General features: G+C 44.6%; 1 protein-coding gene across 1 annotated transcript; it reads right to left on the bottom strand.

Moving 5' to 3' along the window:
- Positions 1 to 1,439: 1,439 nt before the first annotated feature.
- katnbl1 (katanin p80 subunit B-like 1) lies at positions 1,440 to 4,865 on the bottom strand. The gene is made up of 10 exons (XM_067241970.1): positions 4,728 to 4,865; positions 3,775 to 3,902; positions 3,612 to 3,649; positions 3,136 to 3,409; positions 2,881 to 2,996; positions 2,727 to 2,777; positions 2,529 to 2,618; positions 2,341 to 2,445; positions 2,120 to 2,213; positions 1,440 to 2,006 (listed from the first exon to the last, which is right to left on the bottom strand). Exons 2-10 carry the CDS (start codon positions 3,889 to 3,891, stop codon positions 1,974 to 1,976), a joined length of 918 nt encoding a protein of 305 aa, XP_067098071.1. The 5' UTR covers positions 3,892 to 3,902; positions 4,728 to 4,865; the 3' UTR covers positions 1,440 to 1,973.
- Between the last annotated feature and the right edge of the window lie 13,551 nt (positions 4,866 to 18,416).

Genomic DNA, 18,416 nt, shown 5'->3' with positions numbered 1-18,416 from the left:
TCTGTGCTGACCCATTTATTTGACAAATAAAACAGCAGAAATAATGTGAAAAGGCAGTATTTTGTTATGCAGAAAGGCACAACAAACGTAAGTTAGTCTACAAAGCTACCATGGAGCAAGGCAGAAGGCAACAAGAAACGCAGTCGTGTTTTGTGTGAAAACAGTTTTGAAAAAAGTTTTGAGAGGTTGAAACAATATTTTCGAAGAAAGGGTTTGAAAAAAAGTTTCGAAAGGTAGAAAAATGTTTTTCGAAAGAAGTTTTGAAAAAAAAGTTTGTATAATTGATGAATAGGCTACTTGATGAAGACTCTACTGTAGACTACTCTACTATACTCTACTGTACTCTGATCTGCGCTGCTTTACTGTTTTAGTCTTCTCTGTTCTCATCTCCACAAACCTCCTCTCTCCTATCGTCTCCTTTCACTTCACGTGTGAAAAAACGTTTAGAAAGGTTAAATATTTTCTAATAAAGGTTTCGATTTTTTTGTGAAAGGTTTACATCTTTTGAACTAAAACATTTTGAAAGGTTTAAAACATTGCCTTCATCTACAGGCAAAAACACACACAGGCTACACAATAGATCAGTGACCTTGGCCGCGTTTCCCAGATTAGTTCCCAGGAGCGTTCTAGAGCGCTCTTAGAACGCTCCTAAGAAGCTCTTAGCGTTAAGAGCTTCTTAACGAATCTGGGAAACGCGGCCCTTATCTGTGTGCATCTTCACCTGTACAATGTTTTGTCCCGGGCAAGATCATTTCTAGGATGAAATGACCCAGCAGTACCTATAGGAAAAATATTGTTTGCATCAGTAATAGACTGAAGATGGAAAGTTCCAGAAGGGTCACCTACGTACTTGGCAGATAAATATCTGGGACAAAAGTGAACGGGTCCTGATAAAAAAAACTTCTTAACCCTCGTGCTGCCTTCGGGTCACATGACCCACAGGTTCATAACGAACCATCGTTGTGTTTACCCAATTTTACCCAATACAAAAACAAATAATTTTCTTTTAACCATTCCAATGTGGGGGGTCTGAGACAGCCCGACAGTTAAAAGAAAATGCTTCACTTTGTTTTTGTATGAGGTAAATTTGTCGCAATACGAAGGTGGGTCACAATGACTGATGGGTCAGAACGACCTGAAGATAACACAAGGGTTAAGTTATCAAGCTACCAGAAAATATTCAGATGCCTGGTGAACATCTCTGAAGTTAACTCACAATGACCAGCAGAGGTCAGTAGCCACAAAATATTATACGAATACATAGCATAAGCCTACATTGAAGAGTAGACGTTCCTAGTATTTACAACCCTACCCCCTACTCTGCATCCAAAATCAATCCTTCAGAAAAAGTTTATAACCAAAACTGGTTAACCACACATTTGCACCCATTTCTGTAGTATTAATGGCCTTTATGGGATATCTTTACTCAAAAATCTATCCAGATTTTGGAATTTTTATTTTCAAGGTGATTAAAATAATCAATGTATTACATTGCACAGTCAAACATAATTCACAAACAGGCAAAAAACTGGAGGCGCTAATAACTTAAGACTGCAGTAAGTTTCAAGTTAATGATTCAGGAAACAAGTGAAAATCAAGGGGGCCTTCGCTGTAACCACAGGTGTAGTTGCACACCGAGGCAAGCAAGAGTGCTGTGTTGAAACGGAGCTTGGCACGTGATGAAACGGCCTGGAAGCAGTCTCACGGAGATAGAGTGTGTGCCCCTTGAAAATGACGATCCACTTCAATGTGAAGCAGTCATTCCTGGTGTGCCGAAAGGCTCCCATGTCCTTCAAAACTGTGTTGATTGAAACCGTGTCTGAATAGCTCAGTTCGTCAATCCCAACAGGACACAGGTTTCCAGTGGAGCATAGACCACTTTTGAGTCAGTTTCTCTGGCTTCCAAATCGAAGTCAAACCATACTCTGTCCGGCAGTAGTGGTACCCCCCTCTTCAGTGCTAGACAGGACATGTCAGTGAAGCTGTGATAGGTAGGACTCTATGGTCTGTAAATAAAAACAATGAAGATCAGAGAGGGTGACAATGGGTGAGATATGAATCTGCATAAACATGCTAATAATAAGCAAATAATCTGCAACATGAAACTGCAGCAGTCCACCTTTGCCATCTCTCCTGTAGTTCCTGGAACTGAACTTAGCTGGGTTCCATCCTCCCAACATTCTTTCAGCTGCTGCCTCATGGCTTGAAGGTTCCTGCAATGATGTAAGTGCAATGACAATAACAACAAGTTATCATACAAATCCTTTTCATCTGATGAATATGTAGGCTTGGCAAAGCAGAAAAGTAGACAAGTGTATCAAATGCATAGCAAGTGCATACTTGTCTTCTGAGAAGCTGTCCTTCAGCGTAATGCCATTCGCGGAGAGTTCTGGCCACCACTTTTTGATTACAGATTGCACCCAGTGCAAACCCACAATCAAGTGTCTGGAAAAGGATGACATTAAATATCAGAGTTTAGTATCAAGGCAGATGAAGAATTAACACGAGTGTGGTGTTTTTCAGCTTACTCTTCATGTTTGCTGGCGAGGATTGTTTTCACTTGTGGTAGTAGGTCTACACAGCAGCCAAGTGAAATGCATGGTGTGTCACTCTGAAGGCTGAAGGAAGGAAAAATGACAGTGCTTAGTAGCCATGAGACGCTTAATGTCCCTTTTTAAATATTTTTTTAATAAAGAATCAAAACAAGTACATAGACTGATGCTCACTTTTTTGTTATAACGGGTAGACAATCAAGAAGCACCCCAGTATCTTGAATTCTGTTAAATGAAAAACAACACACAGACACAGCAAGGTAGGACAATATTAATTTCTGATCATTGTAAAACTGGATACAACAAACAGAAAAAAAAGTGGAATTACCTGATCAGGTATGCCACAAGTTCACTGGTATTTCGACGCCAAAGTGTCAGCGCTACATTAAGTCGTAGATTCCTTCCAAACAACACGTGCGTCATAGCTTCATGGTCTTTCGATAACTATCAAAAAAGCAGAAAGATGCTCAGAAAATTAGGACATGAAAATGATCCGATACAATTCTTTTCACCCCGTAAGAAAACAATACGAATCCCATCCGAGTCAAGGCCCGGACCTTCCCTGAGGAGGGAGAGAGTTTACCTCAGCAAAGTAATCGCCACACTTGGAGCCGGGCTCAGTCATCTTGGAGGCCTCTGCAGAGTTCACAGGGAACCCGCAGTTGTCATTGTAGTGTACATCTCCCTCAATGTCTTCACTTATCAGCTCATTCTCCTTGTTGGCCATGTCACAGGCCAGGCCCGCGCAGGGCACCCTGCGCAACGCCACCGAGCTCAACACCGCTTGGCGGGCCTTCCTCTTGCACACCGAAACTCGCTTCACTTTGCCAGGAATGTAGACGTGTGTCAATGTGAATCTGCCGTGAGAGAGGGAGGGGACAACAGAGACTGGGTGAAGGGGCAGAGGTGTGAGGGTCCAGATAGTTACGGTTAGAAGACAGACATGGTGATTGTTGGCATGGAAAGATGCGTCGGTGGTCCAATGAGTCACAGCATCTCAGCTGGGGATGCAGAGAATGCGTTAGATGAAAAGCCGTGTGGACGTGAGCCTTAACTCACCTGTCTTTATCTATATCTTCCTTATTATAATAATCCACCTAAAACAAAAGGATAAGCGATAAAAGCACTCCTAGTGTTTTCATAAACTGTTAACCGTAGTTTGACACTTTTTGTTGTTGTATTGTGCTAAGGGAAAAAGGTATGTTCCTCCAGACCCACCCACCTTCTTCATGGTCTCTTCAGTAACAGAACGCAGATTGGGCATACAAGGAGCATGAGGCATGGCTTGGCTGAGCCTGTCGAACTTCCTCTTTTGCCCATCCTGATTTCCAGTGGCCATAGTTAAGATACCTTGAACAAAACAAATTTTCTTTTACATCGATAGGTTATACAATTCAGATGTGTGGCCAACCTGAAGCTGGCTAACTTGACTAATATACTGAGTAGACCAGTAAAAGCAACAATGACAAACATAATGGTGATCTGAGTGCTGCAACTGCCTCCACGTAGCCTTGTTGTCACAACAGTCATGTTCCAAGCCTGGTGCATATGAAGTACTGTAGCGAGCTAGCTATAGCAGGCAGGGCACACCCAACCATCTTATTAAGTTAGCAAGTGGCCTGGCTCTACTCTAGCAGGGGCTAAATAGCGTTGTTTTTTTTATCTGCATTCAATGCTAAACAAGATAATGGTAATGTCAACCAAATACGTTTCTCATAATACCGTAGATCGGTGCCAGGTTCTGTCCATTTAGCATACTACAAACGCTATCTCCAGTCCGAGTAGTGTAACTAGAGCTAGCTGGCTAACTAGCTTGTAGTCAGCTGCTGCGTACGTAGAGTTAGCTAGCTAGCATAGTTGGATGGCACTAATAATTTTTTGACTATGAAAGCAGACGGATGGCCTTCATAGCTTGCCCGTTTGATATGTGATTAATTACGGGCAACCAAAACAATGTCAAATTATAACTAGTTATCCAACTAGTCCGATAGAGTAAAGCGAGGTTAAACTATCTAGCTGACGTTAGCTAGCTAGCTTGCTTGGGAATTTTCAGGAAACATATGGCTTGTTTGCGTGCTAGATTAGCAAGCTAACTTTCTAACACCTAGTAGGTAGCTAGTTCAATAAAACTAGCCAACTACAAATGATAATGTTCAAGATATTTGGTTTACTAACCGTCACATTTTGCGAAGTGTCTTTCAATTCCCTAAACATGAATGTCCATTTGATGATGACTCAGAAATTATCTGTCTCTAAACTCCCAGCTAACTTGCAGATGTCTTTGCTAACAATCTAGCCAGAGACAGTTTTTGCCATTCAAATGAATACACATCACTTGCAAGGATTGTGGGATTGATATCAGCAAAGGAAATATATTTACTGACATCTAGTGGTTGAAATATAATACTACGAGGAAGACTGTGCTGGGCCTAACCAATCACAAAATAATTCAGTCAATCATTAAAAAAAGAACACCCATTCACTCAGAAAATGGTTGTTGCCTTTACTGTATAAAGGGTTTATTTATTCTTACATCACATAACCCATACACGTTTATAAAATTGTAAAATTGGATGTTATTGAAGACCAACTGCCTTCCCGAGGCTGTTATTCTAAAGAAATAATACTTGGTCTCTGGCCAGGGAATAAACATTCCCAAATCATTGAAAATATTTCTCTGATGACAAGTTATTCAATTTCACAAAATGTTCTTTCCACATTCAGAGTTTGTGGGAAACTATGAATCTGATAACATTTTGATTGAAAATGTGCAGTTTTGAGTCTCAGACAGCCACATATTATGCACATACCAATTCAACCAGTTGAGTCAGTTGGTTTATTCAGCTGCACCCCCAATATATTTTCAGATATCATAAATAGAAACACAGACCCATTTGAACACACTGTAAAAACAAACCAAAATTGATTTTAATCACTGCAATTTATCTTAAATAGATCCATTTCAACGGTTTGAATTGGTATGTCTGCGGTAAAGTGCCCACCATGCTTTGTGAAAATAGTGTCCTTATAGTTGGGCCTTTTCCTGCTAACACTCCTCAGTTAAAACAACGAGATTTGAATCGTGCTGGGTTTACGTGGTTGGCTGCTTCAGAGATACATTTTTAGGTACCAGTTATTGCAATCATGAACAGAAAATTAGGATCACGTTTCAAAGCGGAGCAGATATATTATTAGTCCAGCAGTACAAGAAATAGTACTCTATGCCTTACTGCTTCCCTCTGACCTGTGCAGCCTGTACACATGACCGACTGGCTTCACAAACACACAAATTCAAGATAAATTCAAGATAAAACATCTGTCATGAACTGTATTATTTACATTTAGTCATTTAGCAGACTCGCTTATCCAGAGCGACTTACAGTAAGTACAGGGACATTATCCCCGAGGCAAGTAGGGTGAAGTGCCTTGCCCAAGGACACAACGTCATTACGCACGGCCGGGAATCGAACTGGCAACCTTCTGATTACTAGCCCAATTCCCTAACCGCTCAGCCACCTGACTCCCTATTATGAAGGACATGCTGTAAACAGGGTGGACAGATCCCCATTTATTAAAAGGTTGTTTTGTTATGTATATACAGCACCCAACAGAGGGGTCAGACTAATTCTCTCTAACCCTATAAAGCTGACTAAGAAAAAAAAAGTGGGGGGGGGGGAAGTAATGTGCCGTCTCCTGAAACAAATCCTTCTTCTCTCTCATAGAAAACAATTAACTGAAATAAACGTAGCTTGTGAATCAGATATCCTCAAAGACTATACCACCCACATATCCAGTAAGAGTATTAAAAGATTTACATTTAAAAAATATGTATTTTTGTAACAAGATTTTAATTCAGATTAAACAGGCAGCTTATTAAATTCCAAAGTTTGGAATATTTGCCTGAAACTTCAGTGAGGTCCTTTAGGCTAAGAAGTTTTAAGCAGGATGTGATTATAGCTAAGTAGTACAGGACTTGCAAGTGGCAGTTTCAAAACAAACATTTTGAGCTTTAAACTATTTTATAACAATTGCCTTGAGAATTTAGGGATTCATGAGACCTATGTGATCTATTGAAATGAACATAATGTCGATTTAAAGCAATTGCAATTGTGTCTGTCTGTAAATCAATCTGACAGTGTCACCAGATCCACAACATACCCTTTTTAGAATGACACGTCTTGCTGCAATGAATAAAACATGAGTCTAGAATTCAGTGCACTAAGGCATTGTAACCCATTTCAAAAGGACATTATTTAATCTTCTCTCATTCTGCTGCAGGGCACCCATAAATCACCTCACAGATTTTTCGTAATGATTTTCATTGGACTGAGTGGCCTAAAGTCAAGTACTGTTCAGCCCCTAGGATGTTCAGCCAGATCTACAAGAATGGAAATCAGCTAATGAACTAATCAGCGGAGTGAAAGAGCCAGTCTTTAACATACCGAGGACAGAACCTCAAGTCCAGCAAGCTGCTAAATGACCTGAAAGCCTTCTTTTATCAAGGCAAGCCATTGGACAATCTGAGGTTAATCATCTTTACAACCCTAATCTTTCTTTTTCTGCCTCTCTGCACCTCCTTATGCAATCACATTGTCTCTGTGCGAGTCCAACATCATGGAAGTGGTGAAATGCAGAAACCCGTTTCTCTTGATGTTGCTGCCCAGCCATCAGAGCTTGATATAGGTAGTTCTGTTTATATTACATAACCCTGTTTTGAGAGGTGCCCCATACAGCATCTCTCTGTTCTCCACACACAGTGCTTATCAGGGTGGAGGACTTAAGAATTGCAGACCGCAAACCCAAAGGAATCTAAAGGATGGGACCACAAACGGATGGTTGAAATCCTGGTCTTTCTGTCTCATTATGGTACAGGCACCCAGAACATTGTACATTTTACAAGCTCCACAGAGTTGGCACATTTATTTTCTTACCCTTAGCGAGGTGATTGTTGCTGTTCTTGCCAGAAAATACATATAGATTGTCTAGATTCATCATTTTGTAATGTAAAGGGAACACTTGTTTTTTTACAACTTGATAATACTGTCAGAAAAGAATGAGCTTTGTATCCAATGCTTGTTTAGGGATTGGTGGCTGTGATAGCTATTGAAGCAGGTAAAACAATCCATTCAGATTAGATTATGTCTGATTCAATTATAGGTGTCCCTTCACCTTCTATAGACAATATGCTTTTCTTCATACCACTGGAAAGCAAGTAATTAGGAGAAATATGTCATGTTACAGTATGTCTTAAAAGTTGGTCCGCAATTACTGACAGATTTTCCTTTGTTGATAGACTTGGTCATGTGAAGGAGATGAGAACGTACCCAGAGCAAACAAAAACTGTTTAGCAATGACAGATTTGCACACAAATCCTCTCAACAACAACAACTATAGAGAGCACTTAACAGTCACGAAGGAACACTACAGGCACTCAAAACATCTGTGAGCAGCAAGAAAGTGGCAGGATGTTTGTTTATGTCTGCTGCCGGTGTCACATGTCTAAAAGGAAAAGGCTGAATCGGCAGAGCTCTGCAACCTGCCAACGGTGTTTGTGAATGAGGGCTGAAGTGATGATTTATATAAGCGCACAGTTTATGGCAGGTGTGTACTGTATTTGAATACTGTATTTGAATACTGTATTTGAATTCCATGTAGGTGGCCTTTTACAGAAAACAGATGCGTCTCCTCTCCACTCCGTTAACGAGTATTCTCCTCACCACTAGATGGCGATGTACATCTGCAGCTTCTGTCAGACCACATTCACAACCACGGAACCCAGATGGGAAGTAACCTATCACCTTTAAACACTCACCTGTCTTCCTGTACTGTGAGAGAAAATAAGCTGTAGATGGAACTGTTAATCATGCTAATGTCACAATTACTTTTCGAAACCTAGATTTTGACACCTGGCCGTTGAAAACCCATCACACATCTTCACACCACATGCACAGTCCAGAGGTAGAAAAACAACCTCACAGCCCTCGGCACGTTCCGGAAAGAAAAAAAGCTGAGTCTCACTCAGCTTTTTTGCCTCCATAATTTTTTTTCCATTCCATCCCCAGTGCCCCTATACTGTATTTCTTGGCCATGGGTCTTAACAAACACTCATTGGTTTTCATAAATCAGGGTGTGTAATTGACAGGAAATAGCTGCTGGGTTTGCCCTACCTCTCTTCCTGTCTGGAGGCCCAGCGGCCATGTTTAGTCTTCAGGTGGCCCCCATGGAGGGGACGTTTTCCTCGGACGGCTCGACAGGTGGGGTCAGGTCCTCGTGAGGGGCTCCTGTGTGCTCTATAGAACCTTCCTAACGGCCTGGTAGGTCCATGTGGGACCGGCATCTGTGTACACTCCAGTGCCTATAAATCTGGGTCTTACCTCAATTTTAATTAGTGTTTGTGGGTATGGGTGGGTGTAGATTGTGCATTCGTGCGTGTGAGCGAGAGAGTGTATGTGAGACGCAGCAGTCTCGTGTGTGTGTACGTGTGTGTGTGTGTGTGTGTTCCCGGGTCTTCCTAAAAGCTCTTAAGCGAAGAAATATCTTACCTGTCATAGTATGTGACAGCCAACACACCTATTTTTTGTGTGGTAGGGGCCAGGGGTTGAAGGAAGAGGGGTGAGGACGGAGGGGAGAGTGAGGACTGAAAGTGAGATAGAGCCAGTTTACATTTACATTTAGTCATTTAGCAGACGCTCTTATCCAGAGCGACTTACAGTAAGAACAGGGACATTCCCCCCGAGGCAAGTAGGGTGAAGTGCCTTGCCCAAGGACACAACGTCATTTGGCACGGCCAGGAATCGAACAAACAATCTTTTGATTAATAGCCCCACTCCCTAACCGCTCAGCCATCTGACCTCTGTTTTTAAAGCACCTTCTGCTCATCAGGCTAGGGTTAGCCTGATGAACAACATCATGTTATAATGTTCTCCTGAAGCGATTGAGCAACATGACTTTTGATAACAGTAAATCCACTTCTTCAAGACCATGATCTCAACCAGTCTGCTGTGTGTTTCTCAGAGCCACCAGACTAAGACTAAATAACCCACAGACTTCTTAGTTCAGTCAATAATTTTCTTCCAGTTCACATGAACATGGCCAGCTTCTGAATCCCAAACTCAGATACGCTGAACGGATACACACAATGAGTGTGTTAGTGTGCTAGTTCAAGTTATTAACTGAGAGAAAAAGCTATTTTGCCTTAAGGTTCTTTGGAGCATAAGGGATGGAGTCATAATCACCCATCTCACCCAGCCAATTGAGTTGCCCTGGCAAGCTGAGGGGGGCCTTTGGCAGGCCTTCCTACCCCCCTCACGGCTCTCCTACCCCCCTCACGGCTCTCCTACCCCCCTCACGGCTCTCCTACCCCCCTCACGGCTCTCCTACCCCCTTCACGGCTCTCCTACCCCCTTCACGGCTCTCCTACCCCCCTCAGGGCTCTACTACCCCCTTCACGGCTCTCCTACCCCCCTCACGGCTCTCCTACCCCCCTCACGGCTCTCCTACCCCCCTCACGGCTCTCCTACCCCCCTCACGGCTCTCCTACCCCCCTCACGGCTCTCCTACCCCCTTCACGGCTCTCCTACCCCCTTCACGGCTCTCCTACCCCCCTCACGGCTCTCCTACCCCCCTCACGGCTCTCGTACCCCCCTCACGGCTCTCCAGTACGACCTACCGCCTGCCATGTTGCCAGTAGGAGATCCGCAAGAAGGAGCTCCATACAGGAGGAGATTGTCCTTACTCCAAGTAAATGAGGTCAATATTCCACAGCCTTGTGCTACCTACTGTACGTGCATGAATAAACATTACGTGTTTCCTGTCTGAAAGATATGCTATGGCCATACAAACCAGCCCTTTAGGCTGAGCCAAGGAGAGGAAGAGTTTGGAAAAATGTGTTGGTTCTGAGGAAACAGTTGGCTGTTGTTTATCTGCCAACGGGACTTATGAGTTGCTGAAGTCAATGACACAGTGTGACAGGGGGTGTATGATCCGATGGACTGGCTACTTAATATACAGGTTATGCTCAATAAACACACATGCGTACACACACACTCACACATATGGGTGCACACCCACAGACACACTTGAAGACGGCAGTACAGATGCAGTCTGTGGTGGTCCCAGCCCCTCTGCCAGGTGATCAACCCTCCAGTGTGCGTGTGGTATCTCTCTCTCTCTCTCTCTCTCTCTCTCTCTCTCTCTCTCTCTCTCTCTCTCTCTCTCTCTCTCTCTTTTCATGCCTCGCTTCAGGTGGACCAGTGGAGGTTAGATCACCAAGAATCTCTACAAATCTATCTATAAATATATACAAATATATCTGAGGTCAGGGACTTCCTGCAGCCTGCCCCTCTAACCAACCTCCAACGTCAAAGGGATGAGGGGACTATCATTTCTGTACGCACAATTTGTATGTTGCTTTGGGTGAAAGAGTCTGCTAAATGAATACATGCAAAAATGGGAAATGGTACATTAAAAAGGTGCTGACACGCATCTAATTCTACTCTGGAACTTCAAAACTGCAAAACAGGACATGGTGGAAAAATAATAGCCCTTTTCCTAAGGAAGCGTTTAAGGTTGAGACGGACAGAACACTTTCTTCTATCAGAGTCTTCAAAACTCAAAACAAATCTTGTTTACTTTCAGTGTCAAAAGGTCCTAAATACTTTCTGTTTTTTTACAACTGATTGGACAATGACACACAAACATTCCAGGGCCTGTGTTAGTGTCCCTACGCCCCATTCTGCTCACCTCCTCACCCTCCTCTGCCCTATATCCACCTGGGCTTCTACCTCTCTCTCACTCACCCTTCACTCTTTAATAGGGAATAATGGTTCACACCTGCCAGTGTAGTGCTAGCATGAATCACACATCCACGAGCACAAATAATAGCTGTGATATTCCAGCCAAATGGGGTTGTGAGGGAATGCCAAGAGCGGGGACTGTCAATAAACACACATGCTTGCAAACAGTGTGCGCACGCTATCACATCCCCGAGGAAAACTTAAAAGTTTACTCGAGATTTATATTAAGAGCAGATTTTACATTTTTATGCGACAGTCATTGTGTGTTTGGTTAGTTTGAGATGGTCGAGAGAGGATCTGCAGGCTGATAATAATTGTGTGTGTGTGTGAAGTACTGAACAGACGGAACTGTGTTGTTATGTGAGTGACAGAACTACACACGTGTGGTACTCTACTTCTGTCCTCTCTCTTCTCTCACATCCTGTTCTAAGCAAGAAATCACAGGGACACTGAACTATGCCGGCACCTCAAGGGTCAAGTCAGGACTCTGAGATAAAGAGACTAGCACAGGTGGAGGTAAACATTGTTCAGGTGTGAGCTGAAAAAAACTGTCATACCATCCACAGCATCAATACCTCTGCAATGTTTGGATTAACTCTGGATTCCCAGTTTCTTGTCCAAATAAATAACTTCAGTTTGGAGTTGCTCCATCCACACCTGTTTTGACTGTTTCACATCCACTCTAACTGTTTAAGGCATCTCTTCTGTGGAAGCAACAGTAGGACTACAAAAGCCAGCAAATCAGGCAGTTTACAAGGCTACGTGAAGAGGCAGAGAGAATGTACAGGAAACGTGATGAAGCTTGAGCTTCTAGCAAGCAGATGTCAAGTGAGACACTCAAACACTCTCACGCAGACACTGGTTGGTGCAGAGGCTGTGCTGTCAGCTCCCAGACACACACTCAAACATACACACACTCACACAGGCCTACACACACACACACACACACACACACACACACACACACACACACGCAGGCACCCACGCTGTTTGGTGGAAAGGCTTTGCTGTCAGCCTCCGGCAGTGGTGCTGGTGGTTGGAGGACGACCAGACCAGAGTGGTTGGGTTAGGCTGCTGTGTGTAGTTTGGTGTTCCCAGGCCAACAAGGGAGGCCTCGAAAAAAACAACACCATCCACATGCAGACATGCACCCTCATGCAAACATACACACACACTGCAGCGTTCTCCTGTCCCAGACTCTTCAGAAGCACAGGAGGAAGAGAGATCCCAGAGCTCTGCTATTCTGACTGCTGCACACAGTTGACATTCATAAAAAAATACAGCCATAATGTTCCAGATGTGTGGCATTTTCTCAAACCTCTTTTTTGAGAGCTTGTGAGCTTACTGTTTATCTCAAAACGTTTGTTTTTATGATGTTAAAAATGTACTTTTAAAATTGCCTTATTATGTTATTATTATATTTTATTTTTAAATGGTTTATGTATTGTTGCAACTTTTATTGTCAATGGGACCATCATGGTTTATGTGACTCCATCAAAGTTAAGAAGCCTTAATGGAGTGGAAGGTCTGTCAAGCTTGCTTCAAAACAAACATGACTGAGAGGGAAACCTTGTGATGGTAAAGACCTCTGCAGGACTGGTCCCAGAGGCTTCAGGCCAGTTCCTGTTTGAAGAACAAGCTGTTCCTCTGGTCTGGGAACCCATCTAGAGTGGCGAACAGCAACCCACAACTTCACATTAGCAACCTGAGGAGGAGAAGGACCACCTGCACGAAGTGGCTGGTCATACACACACACACCTTCACACACACACACACACACACACACACACACACACACACACACACACACACACACACACACACACACTCAGAGAGAGACAGATGACCCCGGTCCAGACATACCAAAACGTTGTGCCTCTTCCTTCTACTGACCAGCCATCCTTCTGCGGTGACTGCAATCAGCTAATCACACAAATCCTACACCTTGGTATTTTCTGTCTTATTCAGCTAAACTGGCAATCCAGATGTGTTCTGTTGGACGTCGCCTCTTTCCAGTGAGCCAATCACAGAGCACTGAGGCTGGCACCTCCTCAGGCATTCAAAGTTATCAATTGAGTTATTCGAAATATAACCATTATTCAAGACCGTATATGTTTATTGTAGGCACCTTCCTGCCACAGTAAATTCCCTGTTGTGAAAACTTATGTGGCAATAAAACCATTCTGACAATTACCATACGGCATATGCGTACTTCAACTTTACCTCCACTGTAATTATTCCTCTATTAACCCGGAGCTGTACCTCCTTTGATTAGTCAGTGATCCTTCCCCATGTTTCTCCAGGGTTCTCCTGGGTTCTCTGAGGTTCTCCAGGGTTCCCCAGGATTCTCTTGGGTTCCCCAGGGTTCTCCAGGGTTCTCCTCTCCAAGGTTAGCAGTATTGCAGTAGATCTCAGGTCTTCAGACTGTCCTCTAGATCCTTCCCAGATCAGATCTATGTTAATCTCCATTGACACTATGAATCACTAAGACATCCCAGGCATGAGAAGAATGAGACATTCTGTACATATCAGTCTTTAGACTGATATGTACAGACTGTTCTCTGATCTGGTTAAACAATCGTGAAATTATAAGAGTACCACCACTGGGAGTGATTCAGATGGTCTGGCTGATAGATATGGAATTCAAGGGAGAAGTTTGCGCAAGTCTTAAGTTGAGCTGGTCGGATGTAGAGGACAGAGCCTTCTTAAAGACACAAGGACATTCAGTGTGTCGTGCCAGTATGATATATTTCCAATGTCTACACGTAAGCCTCTACAGGAGCTGAAGGATGAGGTGCATCATCGAAGCACAGTTTGATCGATACTGTACGAGAAGGAACAGACAGCCATTGAGTGACTCGTGATTGGCACAGGTCATGTGTATTGGAGGCAGATGGAAGGTGGATGGGGAGGTCGTTGAATGTAAGCCTGAGAGATGGAATGTAGAAAGCACCTCTGTGAAGGTCAGGCTCTGCATTCCAACCTGCACTCTCAGGTCTCCTTGGCCCTGTGTCCACACCACACACACACACCTCACACACACATCCATCCATCAATCATATCTGCATATACTACATCTACAGGCGTGCACACACACACGCATGCATGGCACACACACACACACACACACACACAGACACATCCATCCATCACTCATATCCACTCAACCTGTCGACCTAACTAACTGTATAATAACACCAGTACAAGCTAGGGATTACCTAGCGAGCCATAAAGCTGGCCATGAGCCTCCCACGATAAGAACCTTCTAGAACAGGAGGAATGGATTCCAAGTAAGTTATCAGTGCACCTCTGATATCATATTACCTCGGCATAGTCCTGGAGTGAAAACACACCTGACTTAATTTGTGACATTCATGAAGCACAAGCCCTTTAGAGTCTGGTCTTAGGTTACTCAGGAAGGCCTGGAGGAATGTGGTATGTACATGTTATCACTCCATGACCAGGAGCTGATGAAAGGTCGACCTTTTTGATGATTAAAAATGATGTAACTTTTTCCGATGATAGGTCTGTGCCTCATGAACCTGGGCGGTGACACTAGAATGAGATTGACTGTACATTTCCATGAAGGAGTCATATCTCTTCATTATACTCCGGGTCCAACATATTGTCAAGATCACTGATAACTGTGGCATTTTTCCGCCAACCAAATTGAATGTGTCGTCTTTGAAACTTTTGAATTTTAACATTCATTAATACATTTACATTTAAGCAGACACTCTTATCCGGAGCGACTTACAGTAAGTACAGGGACATTCACCTGAGGCAAGTAGAAGAGCCTTGCCCAAGGACACAATGTCATTTTACACGACCGGGAATCGAACCGGCAACCTTCTGATTAATAGCCCGATTCCCTAAGCGCTCAGCCATCTGAACCCCCAACTGAACACTGAACACTCAGACCTAGATCACTGAGTTAGGCTGGAGAGAGATAACTTCACAGTTAGGCTGGAGAAAGATAACTTCAAAGTTATGCTGGAGAAAGATAACTTCACAGTTAAGCTGGAGAGAGATAACTTCACAGTTAGGCTGGAGAGAGATACATTTCAAAGTTAGGCTGGAGAGAGATAACTTCACAGTTAGGCTGGAGAGAGATAACTTCACAGTTATCAGAACTGTCCATCCCAGAGCAGACAGACAATCAGAACTGTCCATCCCAAAGCAGACAGCCACTCAGAACTGCCATAAAAATATCTCTGTTTCAGGATGCCCCGGTAGCTCCTAAGAGAGTAAGAGTGACTATTAATGGGAATCATAGGGGCCTGGGCTTGAATCCGACCAAGGTCATATCCTGCAAGTCTTCTCCCTGATTTCCTGTCTCTCTCTCTACATCTTAAAAAATATGTTTATATTATATATTAAATATATATTACAGCCTAATAAAAAACTTTGGCCAACTGTTGATCTATGGTATACCTAATAATGATTGGATTCAAACCTAAAGTTCATCACAACTGACTAGTAGAAACACAAGATTTGTTTCATTTGTATCATCATTTCAACTGGAAATCAACATTGTCAGGTTGACACATTGTGCAGGTGTGAGAGGGATCGTACGATAGCTTTTTTCTGCAGAATATCAGAGGCGTGCTTAGATACATTCCACAATACGAGTGGTGAGTCTTAGCAACAGATGTTATGCAGCAAACAGACATGACTGGCCAAGTGCTGCTCTTTGAAATATTGTTGCTAGATGCTGAAACATTGGTTGAATGAACCTGTATTTACCATGACCTGCCAAACGGACACTTCAGAAGCTGTGTTTATCTGTGTGTCCCTGGGCAGAGAGACGGAGAGAAAGAGAGAGAGGGTCAAGTGGAGTGGTGGGACTCTGCTTGAATGTCCGATTAACACTCTGACATGTTGCTTGATCCTGCAGAAGAACCTGTGCGTGTGTATAAAACCAGAAGCTTCAAGACTGTTAGCCCAAACATGGATAGGCAACACTGCAGAAGATAAATTCTAACATTCTCAGAATCAGAATTTCTCAAGATTTAACCCTGGATGAGACAAATCTGTTTTGGAAAAGCATCTCCTAGACTGCCTGGACAGGGAGTAATGTCTGAAGCAGGTGTCAACCAAACAGTTGGATGTTACTGTCTGATAAAATCCTAGCTTAACTGGCCTGATTGCTTAATGAAGCTGTGGAGATGCTGAATGAAATGGAAGGTAGAGACAAGAGAGAGACGGGATGAGAAAAAGAAATAGAGTGAAACTGGGGAAGAAACATGCTTTAGAGAATGAGGGGAAACCAAGAAGGGGGCAAAAAAAAAGCAGTTTTTCCAGAGAAACCCAAGGGCCGTTTGTTTTGCCTCGAATTCATGTTGTCTTGTGTAATGAGGGGGAGCCAGGGATGGAGGTGAGAGGGTGGATCGGGTGTTGGATGGGATGTTTCTGTGTGAGTCTACTGAGAGGCCTCCCACACAACAGCCCTCTCTGTCTGCCTGCGCAGCCCGCTACAGTCCACAATGCCTCACATACCTCCTGGTCCGAGCAGACAAACTGTAGCACTGCTGGATGGGGTTCTGGGAGGTTAGGGCCCAGGTTGGATGTATATTTCTCTGTCACGCCGATGTCCTTAGAGTTTATGTCTCAAGAAATATTGCTTTAACCTTGTGGCAGAATGTGACAATTCTTCATTACGCAGACAAACGCTTTTGGAAGCCCACCAGCAGGCCACACATATATACGCTCAGGCCACACACACACACATTCGCTCTCACACACATGCATGCTCACGCGTGTGTGTTCACACACCACATGAACAACATACAAACGTGCAGACATGGACACCCCTTACCCACACAGGCACCTGCTGATCCACCTCTCTGACAGGAAGCCCATCATCTAACCAGCAGACGTGTTATTGTGGCCACAGTCCAATGCTTCATCCAGAGCTTGTTGCTCTAAGCCTCAGTGAGGTCTGTACCAGGGTCCACAGCTACAGTTCTTCTGAGCTATTAGGTATCTGTCTGTCTGGCTGTCGGAAAGTGTTCAGAGAATAACACAGATGTACTGTAGCTTTTGGGGGGAGTGTGTATGTGTGTGAATGTGTGTGTGTGTGTGTGGGGGGGGGGGGTATGGCACTGATCTGCCAACCACGGGGCTGTGGGGTTGCAACATATGGCAGAGAGACTGTGGGGGCTGGGGAGGGCTGTAGTGGGGGCTGGGGGGGCTGTAGTGGGGGCTGGGGAGGGCTGTAGTGGGGGCTGGGGAGGGCTGTAGTGGGGGCTGGGGAGGGCTGTAGTGGGGGCTGGGAAGGGCTGTAGTGGGGGCTGGGGGGGGCTGGGGAGGGCTGTAGTGGGGGCTGGGGAGGGCTGGGGAGGGCTGTAGTGGGGGCTGGGGGGGGCTGGGGAGGGCTGTAGTGGGGGCTGGGGGGGCTGTAGTGGGGGCTGGGGAGGGCTGTAGTGGGGGCTGGGGAGGGCTGTAGTGGGGGCTGGGGAGGGCTGGGGAGGGCTGTAGTGGGGGCTGGGGAGGGCTGGGGAGGGCTGGGGAGGGCTGTAGTGGGGGCTGGGGTGCATGGAGAACGTTTTGGCTGGGAGCTAGGCAGGCATGTGACCTGACTGTTTCCTGGACTTCCATTTGTGGATATTAGAGAGGGAGCTGTCGCTGCAGGGACTTGGAGCCCTTCACAAGCAGCATCTGGTGATCTGTTACGTGACATCTAATTGGCCTGTGGGTCGAGCCTCGGCTCTGACAGAGCAGGCTTGTGTTCAGGGCTGCGGAGGAATGCTGGACTGTCTCTCTGCCTCTCACCCTCTCTGTCTCCTCCTCCTCTCCTTCCCTCTGTCCCTCTCTCTTCTCCTTTCCTCTCCTCCTCTCATCTCCCTCCCTCTCTTTCCCCCTCTACTCCTCTCCCTCTCACTATCTCTCCCTCTCTCTCCTCTCTTCACCTTACCTCACCCCACACTCTATCCCCTCCTCCTCACATCGCCTTCTTTCATCCTCTCTTCCCTTCCTCTCTCTTTTCCGTGGAGTGTTAGCTGGTGTCCCACGCAGCCATGGAGGACAGAGAGAGTCTCTCTGAGAGCAACAGGCCTCAGTCCCTGAC

The sequence above is a fragment of the Osmerus mordax genome, chromosome 8 (assembly GCF_038355195.1).
Source record: "Osmerus mordax isolate fOsmMor3 chromosome 8, fOsmMor3.pri, whole genome shotgun sequence".
Lineage (NCBI taxonomy): Eukaryota > Metazoa > Chordata > Actinopteri > Osmeriformes > Osmeridae > Osmerus > Osmerus mordax.
Note: the sequence above shows the minus strand (reverse complement) of the source record. Positions and strands in the feature narration are given on the sequence as shown.

What these genes read in the sequence shown, in the direction of transcription:
- katnbl1 (XM_067241970.1), bottom strand. Translation starts at nt 3,891, where the DNA reads ATGGCCACTGGAAATCAGGATGGGCAAAAGAGGAAGTTCGACAGGCTC. An exon ending in CTGAAGAGACCATGAAGAAG is followed by an intron (nt 3,650 to 3,774) that starts GTGGGTGGGTCT and finishes CTTTTGTTTTAG; the next exon opens with GTGGATTATTATAATAAGGA. An exon ending in GTGGCGATTACTTTGCTGAG is followed by an intron (nt 2,997 to 3,135) that starts GTAAACTCTCTC and finishes CTTTTTTGATAG; the next exon opens with TTATCGAAAGACCATGAAGC.